This window comes from Coenobita brevimanus, chromosome 86 (genome assembly GCF_032717465.1).
Source record: "Coenobita brevimanus isolate Jiangsu-jjx chromosome 86, ASM3271746v2, whole genome shotgun sequence".
Taxonomy (NCBI): Eukaryota; Metazoa; Arthropoda; class Malacostraca; order Decapoda; family Coenobitidae; genus Coenobita; species Coenobita brevimanus.
In genome coordinates, this window is record NC_137039.1 from 26749171 (window position 1) to 26766607 (window position 17437).

The window sequence follows — 17437 nt, forward strand, 5'->3', positions numbered from 1 at the left end:
AATATGACAGTACTACGACTCTAAATCCTTTCCTGGCAGTTCTTCGTAACAGATGTATTGCTCTGATATAAGGTTCTAAAAATAATATGTTTCCTCACTGGAAGACCCCTTAACATTTCCACCAAGTTTGGTTAAAATGGATAAAAACTATTCGAGTTATATCACGACTGGAAACTATTCTCAAGGTATAGTAGTTCCAAGCGTTATGTAGCTAGATTTTTTTTCTTTTCCTTTTAATAACATTGTGTGGAAGGATTGAGGGCCACTCCATGACGAAACCTACTGTTTTTAGAACAATTGCTTAAAGATCAAGGTCGCAGGGCAAGGTCAACTTTGACCCTGCCCTGTGACCGTGTTTTAAAAAATAGTAGGCTTGTCAGGGCCTGCCCCTCAAACTGATTGATTGATTGAAATATTTATTGTTATAAGGGAATATAGAGCAAATATACAACAAAAGAAGGTGGTGGGTGTAGCAACACACGGTCTTCAGCAAGTACAGTTATTTACGGTCTGTGGTTATAAATTCGTGGGTGTAGCCACACGCTCTTTAGCAAATATTAGCTATAGTACATGTTATAAAGTGTAAAGGAATTAATAAGATACATTACATATAAGAGAGAGAGAGAGAAGTAGCACCAAAGCAGTAGGCCATAGAAGTACAGTCCAGCAGCATTAGCCCCATCCTAAGATGACATCGCACTGCCTTACCACTGGGTCGTATGGGGTCGGTGAGTGATGGCCAATTGGCCTTGGCTAGGCCATGAGGCTATGACATAAATATACAAGTGAGAAATGCACAGTAATGAATAATGTAATGAGTGTTGACGATAAATGTAAGATAGATTGGAGAATAGCAAGTATTTGTATGTGTAACTGTACATGTTATGAATATATTGCTATCTACTGTAGAACTTAGGTACAAATTCAGAATTATTCACGGACAATGGGAAGTCACATATTTTCATTGACTAATAAACCATGAGATTTGCTCGTGGGTTTCTATACCTTGCAGTAATTGGCCATTTCATCATGTGGTGCTGCAGTGTGTGTACTGCAGGTGCTCCACAAACTGCACATAGTACAGGGTTATCTCAAATGAATTCCCAATAATATTTATAACCAAGTCTCAGTCTCATGACAACAGCATCATAAACTCCACGTCTTTGGCAATATGTTACTTGAGTATTCTGGGACACATTTACCCAGTGACGAGAGGTAGTACTGCCATTTGCCATGCTAGCATGAAGCTGTCTAATATCATGACTTGTAAGAGAGCTGATCGTACTTTTGACAGACCTTTCCATCAAATCTGGTTACATTAAGATAGGAACTGTTTGCGTTATATCATGCCTTGATTGATTCTTGCGGGAGGAACACCCATGACCTTTGACCTATTGTTCTAAAAAAAGAAAAAAAATAGATTTCCTCATTCGATGACTCTCAACCCTTCCACCTAGTATGGTTAAAATCGAATAAAAACTGTTTATTTCACTCCTGGAACTACATTCACAGTGTAAGGGGCAGAGAGTATATTGAGGGTAGGCCCTAATTGTAAACTTACCTTTGCATTTCTTCTGGATTGGCTGAATTGTAAGGGGGTATTCTTATATAATACATACCCTCCGACGCAGGTATGGCAGGGAGGGGGGATATATACCACACATTCCCCCCCCCCCCGATTTACACCCATGATGTTAATGTGGAAAGTGGAGTGAAAGGGTAAAAGAAAGACGGTGTGTGAATTGGTGGGAGGAACTGTCAGAGGGCAAGGTGTCGTGGAATGGATTTGTTTGTAGCCACTACTTGGGGAATAAGTAATTTGGCATTAGTAGCCTAGACGAACAGATTTAAATTTTGAAAGTGTGTAAGTGTTAAAGTCTATATCTCTGAAAATAGCCATCAGCTTAAAGTTTGTCTTTTTGTTTTCTCTGTAAGATACTGCCAGGCTGCAAGCATACAGATACACACACCCTCGCTGGTGCACTGATAACGTTCTCGCTTGCCATCTGGTAGACGGGAGTTCGCGCCTCGCTCAAGTTGCGAAAAGATTCACTGACGAAGTGGGTGGTTACTGTCCCCCTGGAGCAAGGGAACGGGTGTGTGGGTGTGTGAAGGTCACAGCCTTGCCCTTAGATCGAACTATATGAGCTCTCAGCTCCCTTCCGGGAGGGTAAAATGCTGACGATCACGACCATCAAGTGATCCTGACCGACCCGGTGAATTACAATGTAAGAAAAAAAAAAATCCTTTAGTATGCGTAATAATATACTACGAACAGAAATGGTAGACATTGTGGGTTAATTTGGGTAATTCTGGATGAGGCGTTTGAATTTTAATAGTTTACGTTTAAGTTCTGTTTATCTCAGACATTATCTATGACTTTCGGTTACTACTAGCGTCAATTAAAGATAACCATCAAAATTCGGTTTTATACAAGTACAAAATAATTCTTTAATAAACATGTGCGCACCAGAACGCAAGTCGATGCTCCCTTGTCATTGTTTACGTTTCGTGTTCGGTGGAGTCAACAGTTCCCAGGTGGAGTTAATAGGCGCTGAAAATGGAGACTAAGGAGGAGGGAGAAATCTCTGACAGCGCTGACGACAGTTTTGGAGTGAGTTGGAGGTTGTAGTGTGGAGAGAGGGACGAGGGGGAGGCGAGGTGAGCTGGAAAATTGCCACCTGACTCAGCTGCCCTCGTCCCCTCCCTGCTATCTCTTTTACGTTAGCCATTTATTAATTTCTCTTGCTTTACACTTTTTCCCCCCTCCAGGAGCGTAGGGCCTCGGGGCTGTCCAACCCGATTCAAGTATTTCAGGCGTGTGACTTGCTGCTCACGCTTAACTGGCAGTATGTGAGCAGTAAAACCCAGCAGTCTCCAGTATAAACCACAATGAGCCACCAGTTTCCATATCATCCAGTCAGATTTCACTTTGTTTTTACTCTGGCTTTGGTTCTGCTGTACATCATATATCCTGAGTGAGAAGTATTGGTGGAGAGCAAAGTGAAATAAGAAATAATAGTCCTATGCTTCCTTCATTCTCCCAGTTTCATTGTCTTTAGTTGTGTGCCGAGTTTCCCAGTGTTGTGTGTGACTTTGCCTTATACTGCTATTCATTGTCATAGCATTTCCAGAATTAGAAGTTCTAGAAAGAGCAAAGCAACACTACATTATCTGATCATGTCTACTACTAGCACAACCACAAAACCACAACCATTGCTTTGGAGAGAGGATTGAATTGGATAATAATTTGGTGGCTTTACATTGACTGGCAAGCCAGGTGGTTTCCTGTGAGCCAGGAGACCGTTTACGGCGCTGGGTGGTAATCATATAACCAAACCAAACGTGCTTCCTACGTGTCAACAAGTGAGTTGGCGGAGGGTTAGTGCCCCTCCCCGTAAAACAAATAACTCAGAGTCAAATGGCCACCCCTTATGGGATTATGGCGTCTGGCAATGGATGGATGGATGGTCTCTCTCCCTTTCTACTGTAGGCAGTACATTATACAGTATAGCTATTTCATTTAGCTAATATGAAGGATCTCTGTCATTGAAGGAATTAATAAAAGCTGTATCAGATCTGTATAAGCTTTTAGTTTTTTAGCCATATTTTCAAAGAGATATTTGTCATTTTGTAGGTTACTTCCTGTAAATCAGTGGCTGAATAAGCAACTACTGTTCTGTACTATAGCTGTAGCTACATCCTTTCCATAACACTTTTCCATGGCAAGCATCATACAGAATGCTTGTGCTAACCTCTTTTTATACCAGTAGCTAAATATTCAAGGACAGACCCTAATTATATGCCAAGTTAAATTGAACAAAGTCTAGTCAGTTATTATTAGCTTATTGTACAGTAGCTAACTGCCTTAAACCTTTTGAGTCTAGGGTCAGTAACTGTCTTAAACCCATTGAACCTAGGGTGCCCTTTTCTTTGTGTTCTTGCTGTTTCCTTATGATTTTATTCAGCTTAGGATACATTTGTTAAATCTGGAGGTGTTAGATATGGCCTTCATAAATTTTTTTCAATATGAGGGGCCTTTTCTCCTTCCATCCACCCTTTTCAATCCTTTTCTTCCCTATCAGTAGCACAGGGGCCTGGAGCTAGGCTTTTCCTTTGGTGATTAAAATTGTTTGGTAGCAGTAACAGTAAACAAAATATGATGTTACATGGCCCCATATTCACTTCGGTTAAGGAAGCTCACTAACACCTTTTCCGAAGATTAGACCTTACTTTCCTCTTATGTGTTGCACAGTTCTATCTAATATTGCCACACCCTGCATAAAAATGTACAGAAGGATATCCATCTAGGCTATATACTCGTAAAAAAAAAATACTAAGGGAGAGATGCTAGGGATCCTCCTTAACTCTTTGACGCCGGGGTTATTGTGGCACGGTCTCCCTCTTGTTATGGACATGTTCCTAAAATAGCCTATTTTCAAGCCTTCATATCTGGGTAGGTATAGCAGTTAGGGAAACAAATTACAGACCATATTACTCACCAACTCTTCTTGCGAATGAAAGCATCCCCAGGTCTGCAGGTGGTTGCGTTGATGAGTACAGATGTGAAGATGAGTAATTTTGGCACTTGAAGTGGGATGTCTCCGTACATGAGTGTGGGGCCCCGACTTTGGCTGTAGAGCTACATGCCTGCAGCATTTATGTACTACCGTACGTGACTTCTATGCTCACCCTCATCTTCTTCATGTTCCACAGCTCCGGGATCATTTACCTCTTCATCTGATGGGAAGGCATCACTATCATAGGCCATTCCTGCCTCCTGAAGCAGTGGGAGGGTGTGATTAGACGTCTCAGAGCAGGCAAGGGGGGACACACATGACACTTTGCTCACAATATGATAACTTCCATCATTTTGTGAGGAAGTTTCTCGTCCAAGACATGCCCTGTGGCACTATCACTGAGCCCTTTCCTATTATCCTTGGGTAGAGGCTTTGCAGGGGTGGATGAGGCAAAGGGTCCGTCTGGGGCGGAGACAGAATCGGATGAGGCAGATTCTGATGACATCGTTCTACATCTGGCTCCCCACACACAGCACTTCTCAACAGGGTGGAGCCAGAGGCTTTTCATATTATTAACTCACTACCTCTTACTGACTTCCTTCAGCCTCTGTCTCCTCGTCGCACTGTTGCATCTTTATCTCTTTTATTTCACTACTTCAATGGTCACTGCTCCTCTGAACTGTCTGCTTGCATCCCTCCACCACTACTGAAGGCACATAGCACCCATCTAGCAGCATACTCTCATCCCCTTTCTGTCCAACTCTCTAATGCAAGAGTTAACCACTACTCCCAGTCCATGTGTGCAACAGGTCAGCTCTGGAACTGTCTCCCTATGTCTGTTTTTCCTACTGCCTATGATTGCCAGTTTCAAGTGCAGCATGTCCAGGCATCTCAAAATGAATGGATCTTGAATTTGGCTCCCAGTTGTCTTGTTTTTGTTTTTTCATGGAGAGAGGCCTCTGTCCTTTGGCTGCTTCTTCCTTGCATTAAAAAAGAAAAAAGAAGTCACTGACAAGACTGATGTGCACTTGCGTGGGGTGGCGGGACTCTCTCCCTACCCTTGGGTGACAAGATCAAATGGCGGCCAATTCAAACTGTGACGGGATTGCATTTGCAGTTCCTACTAACAACCAGTGGTAAGCATCCACCCCTTTAGCGTCGATCTTGACTCAACCCCTGCGCCCGACTCACCCCCAGTGCGTAAGGGTTAAGCGATGAGAATACAGGCCCTGGATTCGTGGGAGTAACATACCGTATGGCATTGCACGTGTACTATTTTGTAGGTTATGAAAAACAGATGATGTATTACATGGGAGTATTAGTTCATGACTTACCCAATAGTGGGATTCACTTGCAAGTATAGTAGGTATTTCTGTCAGTTGTTATGTAGGTAAGAATGGACAGCTGGATTCTGATTGTGAAAATACAATGGGTTTTAGTTTTGGTACTCTAGCTTTGTTTGCACATATCCTACACTTACCTACTGAGTCCAGTGGTGGATTTTTAAACCTTTTTCTTGCTTTTGCCAAATTATTTTGGTTAACTTTTGGCAAGATTTATTTTATTGGAGAGGTTAATGAAACCCCACCAGTGACAAAAATCTCACCAAAACTAAAATTGTCTGTTGATGGCAAAAACTGTAGAATATACCGTATAATACAGTCCATCCTCGCTGTAACACTAGGGGTGTCATCTAAAATAACACAATTTTTTTCACAAAGTTTTTACTAAAATTTTGGGGAAAATTACAAACCAGCATTGTAGGTAGACACAGAACTTTCGTAAGAAATTTTCTTGTTATTTGTTGTGGGCTTATCATCATCAGATTTAACCTAAGTGGGTAGCACAGTGAACGAGGGGAGTACTGGTATACCGTATTTTTAATATTATAAGTGCCATACGATGATTTTATTCCTCTATCTATTCATCTATAGCCAGATGCCATAATCCTGTAAGGAATGATCTTATGAGTTACCATAGTTGTTTTACAGGGAGGGACACTAACCCTTCACCAACCCACTTGCTGACATGTAGGGAACACATATGGGTTGGTTATATGGTAACTAAATGTTGTACTGGTAAATGGTTTCCTGGTTTACAGGAAATCATTTGGCATGTCACTCATTGTAAAGCCACCTGAAAAGGAAAGAAGAGTAATAAAAATTTGCAGGAAAGTTGGGAGAAATGGAAGAGAGAGGGCAGATGCAGAAAAAGAGTGATAAGGGTGAAGGAAGAAGTAGGCAGCACTACTCAGCTTGGGTAAAAGCTTTTGAACTGGAGGGGTTAGATATGGTATTATTAAACCTCTCAATATGAGAGGTCTTTCCTAAGTCAAATAAAATTGTCTGGTAGGAGCAGGGATAAAAAAAATAAAGATAAGTCCCCTGAATTGAGGGGATTAATTCCATTACCAATGCCACAGGTGTTGTACCAGCCAGTGTCACGGCCAGATCCATCCCTATACCGACCAGTGAGTCAGCATGTGCCCTCCAGTGATGAAGACTACACCTCAGACTCAGATTCAGATGCACCTCTTGCTCCCAAACGCCGTCGCCCTAATGTCACCAAGATGGAGACGTGCACTTCAGAAAGGTACTGTATATACTGTGGATGGGTTTATTCTCATTTGTAAAGGTTGACAAATATGACTGCCGTTTTGTGGATTGTTATTGTCTTTCTCTGTACATTTGAATATGAAAGAGTGCCAGTCTTTACTTTTTCCACTTTTGTTTAGGCTATGGTATTTTGCGAGAAGAAGTGCGCATGATCAGGGATTTGGCACCCCTTTTTAATATGACAGTGTTCGGCTTGACTCGGATATGTTTATGTGAAGCTACAGAATGAGGTGAATGTTTTTGGCGTATCAGATAGACACAGGATTCTGGGTGCTTGAATGGTGAGTGAATGGAAGTGTGGCCCATTTGAATTGGGCAGACCTGGGCTGTCTGGACATTGCTACTCCTCACCCAGCCCTAGGGTGGAAAAGAAGGTTCAGATGATGATGATGATGATTATTATTATGATGTTTATGGTATGAGTGGACTCTTACCCCTTTATGCTATAGCATCACACTAAGAAGCTATTGTAGGTACATTTTGAAAAAATAATGCCTTCTGAGAAAATGAGGTAGCATAACCCTTATTTATGTCTTTGTTATAGTTTCTTTTGGGTTATATCCATTTTTTATGAGGGAAGAGAAGCTTTAGCAACAGATAACTTTTTACCACTCATGCTATCTATCTATCTATCTATTGCCAGTCGCCTCAATCCCGTTTGGGATGGCCACAAACAAATCGCCTCCAAGTCACCCTGTCCCCCGCCATTTCACTCCTCTGCTCCCAACTCACACCCCCCCTCTCTCATATACCTCTCCACCCCATCCCTGCATCTCATCCTCGGCCTCCCCCTCCCTCTTCCCCCCCTCCACCTCACTCATGTACACTCTCTTCGTCAGTCTTTCACCCTCCATCCTCTCCACATGGCCAAACCACCTCGTGTGTTCCTCATAACGCTTCCTATCACATCCACATCCACACCACTCATGCATATTTTAGAAATGTTTTCCTAGGTTTGTGCCTTGTCATTTTTTTCAGTAACTTTCATCCTCCACTGCCAAATTGAAATAATTAGAAAATCAGTTTCATTTTAAGATGGAGGTTATGAGTGGATGTGTGTTTGTTTAGTGAATAAAGTGAAGAAATGTCCTTTAGTAGGCAGTTTTAGAAAAAATGTGGAGCTTTACATAGAGTGTCTATCTAACTATCTATTGCCAGACGCCTCAATCCCGTTTGGGGTGGCCACAAACAAATCGCCTCCAAGTCGCCCTGTCCCCCGCCATTTCACTGCCCTGCTCCCAACTCACACCCCCCTCTCTCATATACCTCTCCACCCCATCCCTCCATCTCATCCTCGGCCTCCCCCTCCCTCTTCCCCCTTCCATCTCACTCACATACACTCTCTTCGTCAGTCTTTCACCCTCCATCCTCTCCACATGGCCAAACCACCTCAGTGTGTTCCTCATAACGCTTCCTATCACATCCACATCCACACCACAACGCTCCTTTATATCCTCATTCGTCAGCCTGTCTCTCCACGTGACTCCACAGGCTCCTCTTAAATAACTCATTTCCACTGCTCTCACTCTTGACTTGTGTCCTTCCAACAATGTCCAAGCTTCACTTCCGTACGTTAGAGTTGGTATCACAATACTGTCATGTAGTAACTTTTTCACTTCCATGCTCACTTCCCTGTTTCTTATCTCTGCTTTCAAGGAACCAGCAACCTTTCTTCCCTGCTGTACCCTTTCAAGCACTTCACCCTCCAAACCTCCATCCTTACTCATCACACTACCCAAATACTTAAACGTACTCACATTTTCCAATTCCTCACCATCTAACCTCGCTGTACATTCACTAACTTCACCTCTCTCAAAGACCATCACTTTACTCTTCCCTACATTCTCCTTTAGGTTCCGTTTCTTACACACTCTCTCAAACTCATCCACCAAGCCTTGCAGCTCCCCTTCGTCTTCACTCAACAACACAGTATCATCTGCAAACAACAGTACAGGGAGTTTCCAAACACTATCCTCTCTCACCAGGGCCACTCCAACATCCACTACCCTACCTTGTACCTCTTTTATTACCCCATCCATGTACAGATTGAACAACCATGGAGACATGACACATCCCTGTTTCAAACCAACTTTTAAAGAGAAAAATTCACTTAGTTCACCATCCACACGCACTGCAGCCTTAGCACCATCGTACATACTCTTCACAGCTTTCAACAACTTCCCATCTACTCCATATATTCTTAACACTTTCCACAATCCTTGTCTATCCACCCTGTCATATGCTTTCTCCAAATCCATGAAAGCCGCATACAACTTCTTTCCCTTCTCTAGAAACTTTTCCACTAAAGATCTAAGAATGAATATCTGATCTACACAGCCTCTTCCCTTCCTAAAGCCTCCCTGTTCTTCTCCAACTAATTTCTCTGTTCTTTCTCTAACTCTGTCTATAAGTATCCTACCATACACTTTTCCTATTATACTAAGAAGACAAATGCCCCTATGATTACCACACACTTCTTTTCCCCTTTTCCTTTGTACAAGGGAATAATTATACCTGACTTCCAATCCTCCGGGACTCTACCTTCCTCCCAGGCCAATCTGCACATCTTCCACATCCATTCTACTACTATCTCTCCCCCATGCTTCAGCATTTCACCACACACTCCATCAATTCCTGGGGCTTTCCCCGATTTAACTTTCTTCATTGCTTCCACAGCTTCTATCCTACTGATTTCTTCCTGTCTTCTCACCTCCCTCCTTCTCCCAGCCATTCCCCAGCCACTTATACTCGCATTACTTCCATCCTCTACGTTCAACAATTCCTTAAAGTGTTCTCTCCATCTGCTCACTTTTTCTCCCTTCTCCACTAGTAATCTACCATTTTTATCTTTCACTCCCCTGCTAACTTCACTTCCACCCTGTCTTACTCTTTTCACTTCTCTCCAGAACATTTTCTTACAGTCCCTCCACTTTACACTCAAATTCCTTCCAAATTCCTCATCCATTCTCTTCTTACTCTCTCTTACTAATCTTTTCACCTCTCTCTTCCTTTCCACATATAACTCTCTCTTCCGCCTCTCAACTTCTTCCACGCCCCTATTTCTCACCCATTCATTGTATGCTTTCTTCTTTTGTGCTTTTAATTAATTGGGGTTAGGCTGCTCCTGATGATACGAATAGTTTATTGACCTGACGTTCTTGACAGCACGGGTAATGCCCCTAAGGAATGGATGGACAATAGAACAGAGGGACGCAGTCCAGCACTGAAAGCCAAGCGTCGCAACACTGTGTGGTCAACAGTCATGGAGGAACAGGTATAGTGCTAGTTTACTGCTAGATTTAGGCAGTCCTCATTATAAAGCAGGAACGTGTTCCAAAATATCACAGCCATTCCATAAAGCTGATGATGTACCATGAGGGAAACTGACATAGTTTCATAGGCACCGGTGCAGTCTTGATGGGCTGTTTTTCTGTAATCTATGGTGAACTTGGGAGGAGAGGGGAAGGAAAGTGACAAAGAGGCTGTATGATCTAGCAAAAATCCTTTAAATAGGGACAACACTTTACCACCACAGTGACAGAGAGTGCATGATGTAAGACTGCATTGTCATGCCATAATTCTGTTTGCAGGTATTGTCACAGGAGATTGGAGGATTTGGACTAAAGCGACGTTTGGACCAAGGTGACAGGAGTGTGGAGAGCTATGACTACATGCAGGCTCTCGAGCTCAGAGGCATCAAACCACGCAGGGAGGAAGAGGAAGAAGAGACTGAAGAGGGCAAGAATAAGAGGTAAGAGGGGAGTTGGGAATGAAAATATACATAAATTCTTGTTATATGTCACCATCTTGATGTTCCTTTTGCTGTTAATTCCACAAAAGTACAGAAATATTGCCTAGTTCCATTGCAACCTATAAAGCTAATTTGCCAGATCACCCAGTTTGTAGTACGAAGTGTGAGCAAAGCTTATGATATTTTGTAACAAATCCCTAGCATGTAGTGAAGACTTGCCATATTGAGTTTAAAGGGACTATGTCAGGTCATCCAGTATTCTCTCTACCTGAAAATCCCCCGGCCTTACAGGATGAGCAGAAAACGTCACATGCGGGGGAGACCTGGCTACCACAACCCAAAGACCCATTGCGGGCGGCGGGAGCTGCTTAATGTAGAGGACAATGAGGAGTTGACTGACAGTGAGCTTGGGTATCAATTGGCAGAAGGATTGATGGAGAGGAAGCCTGAACTTATCGGTGAGTTTATTTTTTAAAATGGGAATTTGTCTTATTTTGTGGAGTGAGAGACACAGTGTGGGTTGTAACAGTTTGCAAGGAAAGGCCAAGAAGCTAAAGTAATGCCTTAATCTCAGAAGGGGTGTCCACAAATAAATCACTTCCACGTCAACATGTTTTCTACCATGAGGCTGACCTCTCAGCAACTCACACACTGCTCTTTCATATACTTCTCCATCTCATGATGAAAGTTTCCAGTATCAGTATCTCTCAGTCCCCATGTTATAAGTTACTTTATCAGTCAGTGTTGGTACTGTACACAGTTTAGATCTCATGTCATTGTGGTGGGAATTGGGTTAAGGGAAGAAAAATCTCAGAGCCTGTGTACCTTACCCTGTTTTTCTCATGAGTTGAGAAGCCCTGTATCTGCAGTGTAAAATCAGTTAATTTATAGTGGGTTGCTCCTCACCCCATCCATAGGTGGGAAAAAGAGGCTGGGATGATGATTTGCCTTTAGTACATTTGTTGCCAAGGTTTCTTCATGTGGTGTTAGTACTGGTACTGTTATTGTTGTACTGCAGTGCGTGTGGTGGAGGTGTTGGGACGAGCGAAGGCACTACAGGTTTACAGACAGACTCAAGAGGTGGAGAGGGATGGCGGACTCATGATCAAGGTGAGTGATATTAGTTTGTTCACATTAACATGGCAGGGTTTTTCCCTTTTCCTTTGCATCATTGGCAGAATAAAACAGTACTACAGTTCTACATCTTTTCCCTAGCACTTTGTGGCTAATACCATATTCTGTTCTTAATCTCTTTTGCAGCTTGACCTTCAAGATAGAGATTACATTTCAGGCTAGGTTAAAATGGAGAGGGTATCAGTAATTTGAGCAGAAGGTAATCAGTAATCCTAATTTTTTTTTTTTCCCCCCCCAAGTCTTGAAATGATGTTCTTCAGATTTGGAAAGACGTCGTGCATTGAAGGGATTGCAAACATTCTCCTTATACTGCTAGAGGATTTTGTTCAGTGTATGGGAACTGTCTTGTAGGGAAGGGGTAGATAGTAGTAGTATTAGTAAGTGCAACCTCATGCACATCTGAATGTAAACCCAGTGGACTGCAGGCTTAAGTTGCCCTCTTGCAGTCCACAGTCCTTGTTGCAGGGGATATGGAAGTTATTAAGGGACATTTGTTTAATTAGGCAGTAGAGCCAGCAGGTTATTTTGGTACCACCACATAAAGGTGTCCTTCTGTAGCATCGAAGGGGTTAATACTCCAGGGGAATGCATGTTATATGAAATGATGACTTATCACCGCTACAGTATTCTGTTAGTGCCTTAAATAATGTTACAGTGATGCAATAAATTTTTATTAAATACTAGGATAGCTTAAATGTGGAAACATGTACACCTTAGGTTCATTGTGTTGTGTTTTATAACTTGGGGTGCTCACCATCAACTCACTCAATGTAGTGCTGCTCTCAGGTGTCTGCTCTTTCCTCTCCTCCATCCTTCATTCCTTCCATCCTCTTCTGTCTTTCTTTCCTTCATTCTTTCCTCTTCCATTTGCTTGTGGGTGACTCTACTGTACTCTGAGTGACAAGACAAATGGTTTCCTGTACATCAGCAAACCATTTATTATGCTGGGTGGTAACCATATAACCAAATTTTGGCTCCTGGTGGTTTAGTGGGCAATTACGGCGCTCCAGTCGGATTGAGCCAGTGAAGGTTTATATCCAAGGGGTGGTTAGGGTTTAATGCTCATGTAATGCCACTCAGGGATGAGTGAGGCTGGTCACTGTCATCTTAAATGTCAGGACCAACTTGCCCAGCCCCAGCCGTCTTTGCTTCTCATGGGGTGACGTAGGATTTGATGATGATGATGGTAACGAAACACAGTTCATAGAGTGTTCTGTTGAGGGAGTGGGGTGAAGTGAAGTGTTATTTGTACAGAATCCTACCACTAGCAATGGAAGATCAGCTGTTCATTTGCTCTTGTTTTCTTCTATTGTACAGAATGGATCTCGTCGTCGTACTTCGGGTGGAGTGTACCTACAGTTAATAAAGTCATGGCCAGGTGTTGGGAAGGAAGAACTGGCTCGCATCTTCCCTCAGGAGGATGAAGGAAGGCATCAACAGTGGGGCAAGAGAGAGAAGGCTCATCGCAAGAGGGAGCGCCATGAGAGCAAGCCACAAGGTTGGTGAGATAGATGGACAGAGGGCCTTGTGACAGACAGGCAGATAGGTAGATAGAAAGATAAAGATAAGGACAGAAGGCAGTGAGGCAGATAGAGACAGACAGACAGACAGACAGAGGGCAGTGAAGCAGATAGGTGGACAGACAGAGAGAGAGCAGTAGACAGGCAGAAGGCAGTTGATAAATCAGTGCAAGTAATAGATATTTGGGTATTATAATAAAACACCTGTGCACGCTCAGTTTTAATAATCCTGTTGTAAGTTCTTACTATCATTTTATCCATGTAGGTGAAAGTGTGAGTGAGGAAGGACCAGACCTGGGCGACCTGTTCTCGGATGACCCGGGGGGAACCAAATGCCCTGGCTCCACCCCGGTTACCACTCCACAGCACTCCGATAATGAGGCAGAAGAGGTGGCAGCCCCATTGGTAAGATATATGTATAGGGAGATGGAGTTTGGTGCAGTTTATCATCATCATCATCGTCATCATTGCCATTATTATTTGTATTGTATTGTGTCCCATGTCTGTGTTCCCACAGGTACAGTTCCTTGCTGCTAGTAACATTAAAGTTTAGGAATATTTTCCTGATGTCTGCCACCCACTGAAAATCATGGGAAGATTATTACAATATCTTGGTATCCACAGATCAACCAGCTGTCTCCATCAGGACTCCCAGAACTCATTGTCCCATCCTCACTCTCCCCACCCCCCTCCCTGAAAAAGGACAGCCCCGATGATCAGCCCCAGAAGCTACCACAGGCCCCCACACAGACATCCCCTGCCCCAAACACCTACAATGGGGGATTCCTGGAGATCGGGGCAGTGGATCCGAGGGCGCGTGATCAGAGAACCACAGACACGTATGATGAGGATTTCTTGGAGATCCACACTAATGAGGAGATGGAGCTGTTCTGATGCTGGTCATAAGGTGATTAGGGTTGGGTGTGTGAGTGGGAGGGATTGGGGGGTGTTGTTGTAGAAAGTAGGGATATTTGATTGTGTGTGTGTGTGTGTGTGTGTGTGTGTGTGTGTTTTGCATTTTTTTGTCCATTTCTCATGTGCATGATTATGTAGGACGTATGAATAATTGTGATTGCTTAGATTAGTGTATGTATGTGTGTGGGTGCAGGTTCATATATTGGAGCATGTGTATGTTTGTGTGTGGCTTGTTTACAAATGTATGTATGTGATTTTGGTATGTATGATACATACTGGTATATGTATATGAGCATAGTTTTTCCAATAATTTAGATTATTGGGTAGGTTAGATTGGTACCAGTGCTGATTCTTCTGTTACTTCAGCGTATGTGTTGGTTATCCATGTGCATTTGAGAGAGAGAGAGAGAACATTGACTGAACTTGTAGTTATTTCATCTTTGTTTGTACTGCCTCTTTGACTGTATCTTTCTCCCTCTGTTTCTTAGTATCTGTGGAACACAGATGTTCATACCTGTGTTCATTTACTTGTAAAGGTAAAGCATATTGCTACTGTATCTCTTTTCCAGTTGATATCTTACAGCCTGTATAGTGGAAATCCTTACCCTTAATTGTATTTCACTGAAGCTAACATACAGTGCTTTCAGCTGTTATTTATACAGTAGTTTTATATTCAGATTCTTGAATGTAAGGTATGCTGTCTAGTTCTCTCTGGCCCCTATGATACACTCTCAGCTAAAAATTATTTCGCATTAGGTGGAATAGAATCCTAGGGTTGTTACGATCATGAGAGTACCATGAGAGGGTTAAGAAATGGTTACCATAAGTAGATGTGTGTCTTTCTTACAAGGACTTAAAGCAGTCTTACTATACAGCAGATATTCATTGTATACAGCAGATATTCAGGACCATTACAGTATATTAAAACAGAGCACAAAGCTGTGGACAAACTGCCAGTTTTTATAACTTCTGGAGCATGTGAGGGATTGGATATGGCTGACCTTTCTTTATTGTTGCTGATTGCAATGTGTGATGTAGGATGCAGGCTAATCACATGCAACAGGTACAGGTGTTCCATAAATTAGCATCAGAAATAAAGGGCTTGTTTACACTGTACACTCACTTTTGATCATATGGCAGTCAGTTTAATGAACCTTGGTGTAGAGGAGAATGAAAGAATTTTTGACATAAATACTGTATTATATTTACTACACCTAGTTTCACCTTCCTGTGTTTCAGCTTTCCATTATATTACCTAAGGTCTTCCAAATTAATACAGTGTTGTGTAATTTGGGATTACTGTACTATAAATTTAACTATTGTAGACTCTGTATTAATTTAATTTTTTTTAGAGTGTCAGGACAGACTTCATTGAGATTGATAATCTTTGAAAAATAAATAATGAAATCAATTGATGAAAAAAAAAGAAGAAGAAGTCATAGTGATGATGATGGTGGTGATAATTATGATTATGACTAATTTTTGTGGTGATTATGATGATGATGAGCACAGTGTTTGCTCAGGGAAGTAAGAATGAAACCACACACACTGCATTGATATAGGTTTTTATCTTTTAACCGTTAACCTCTTAAATGTGACATATTGTATAATTTACCCATGCTGCATCCTGACAGTTTTATTCAACATAGGAGAGCGATATCAAGCTAGAGGGGTTAGCCACAGTCTAAATGAATCCCCTCCCTGCTTGAGATATTAAATAAAGCAGTCATATGGAGATAGCAAGAGTATTATAAATATTAAATAAGTGAAATGAAGGGGTGAATCCTCCTCATCATCATCATTTTCACTATCTCCACAAAATGTGGTGCTGAATAGAATACTTAGAAGTGGAAAATGAATTTAGTCTTTGATAGTATATGTATGTATGTAAAATATTTTCAAAGTTGTCGGGAATAAGTAACCTAATCCCAGGTCCATGTGTTCCTAATGGGGCAGTGAAGGAGAGTATGATGATGATTAATCAGGTTGAAATTTGTGAGCATGATAACCTACAGTTATATTACATGAAGTTGAATAATTTACTGCTGAGAGAATATGGTATAAGGTTATCATGTGGTTGCATTTTTGTGATGAAAAAGAATGTATGGAAAATCAGATCATGGCTGGGTTTGAATGTGTATGGGTGTGTGTATGTGTTTTCTAATTAACCATTGATTATTAAAGAAATATATTTGAGTGAGGTAGTGTATGCATTATGTGTGTGTGTGTGTGTGTGTGTGTGTGTGTGTGTGTGCTTTACCTTTGAAACAGTGATAGAACTAATTTTTTGTAATACCGTAGCAGCTCACCCAAATGTACTGATGCAAGTTTGAAGATATGGTTCTTTTATAAGCCATACCAATATTATACAGACCATGACAGCTATAGAACTGCAGATTTGTGGAGGAGTGTTGTTGAAGATGAATGAATGAAGGCAAGGGCTTACTGCTGAAGAGAGATAGGATGAAAGAAAATAGAGAGGGAAAGGTAAAAAATGTAATACTGACCATTCACTCTGATTTATGTTTTATTATTGCTGCACCCAGATGATTGTTATTCACCGTAGAAGAGACACCTTGTAGTGCAGGAGTTATTGATGGCTGTATCTAGCCCTTGCAGTTCAAAAAGTCTCTCCTAAGCTGACTAAAATTGTCAAGTGGTAGCAAGAACAAAATATAATATGTCATGGCTGTGAAGGTTTTAACTATTTGCTTGCTGTGAGTAATAAGCAGAATAAATTGTCCACTGTAACATGGTATGAATTACAGAATTTTTCGTTCATGGGCAGAGGAGTTATTTTATATCTTTTTTGCCATTTTTGTTGCTTCATGTTTCTCTTAAACATAGTACCATCGGGTGATGGTAGCAACTGAAAAAAATGCCACGTGGGTATTTTGCGGCCCCACTTTTCTCTCAAGCATAGAACAGTAGTTGGATGTTAACCAGAATAAAATGCAAAGTAGGGTTATAGACATTTTTGGT

The 17437-nt window shown here is 41.8% G+C and overlaps 1 protein-coding gene across 1 annotated transcript; it reads left to right on the plus strand.

The window, feature by feature from the left end:
* The first annotated feature begins 2510 nt into the window (after positions 1 to 2510).
* Positions 2511 to 15652, plus strand: Phax (phosphorylated adaptor for RNA export). The gene is made up of 9 exons (XM_080280656.1): positions 2511 to 2614; positions 6943 to 7112; positions 10301 to 10409; positions 10726 to 10886; positions 11178 to 11344; positions 11905 to 11996; positions 13338 to 13518; positions 13806 to 13945; positions 14165 to 15652. Exons 1-9 carry the CDS (start codon positions 2561 to 2563, stop codon positions 14432 to 14434), a joined length of 1344 nt encoding a protein of 447 aa, XP_080136782.1. The 5' UTR covers positions 2511 to 2560; the 3' UTR covers positions 14435 to 15652.
* Positions 15653 to 17437: the final 1785 nt, after the last annotated feature.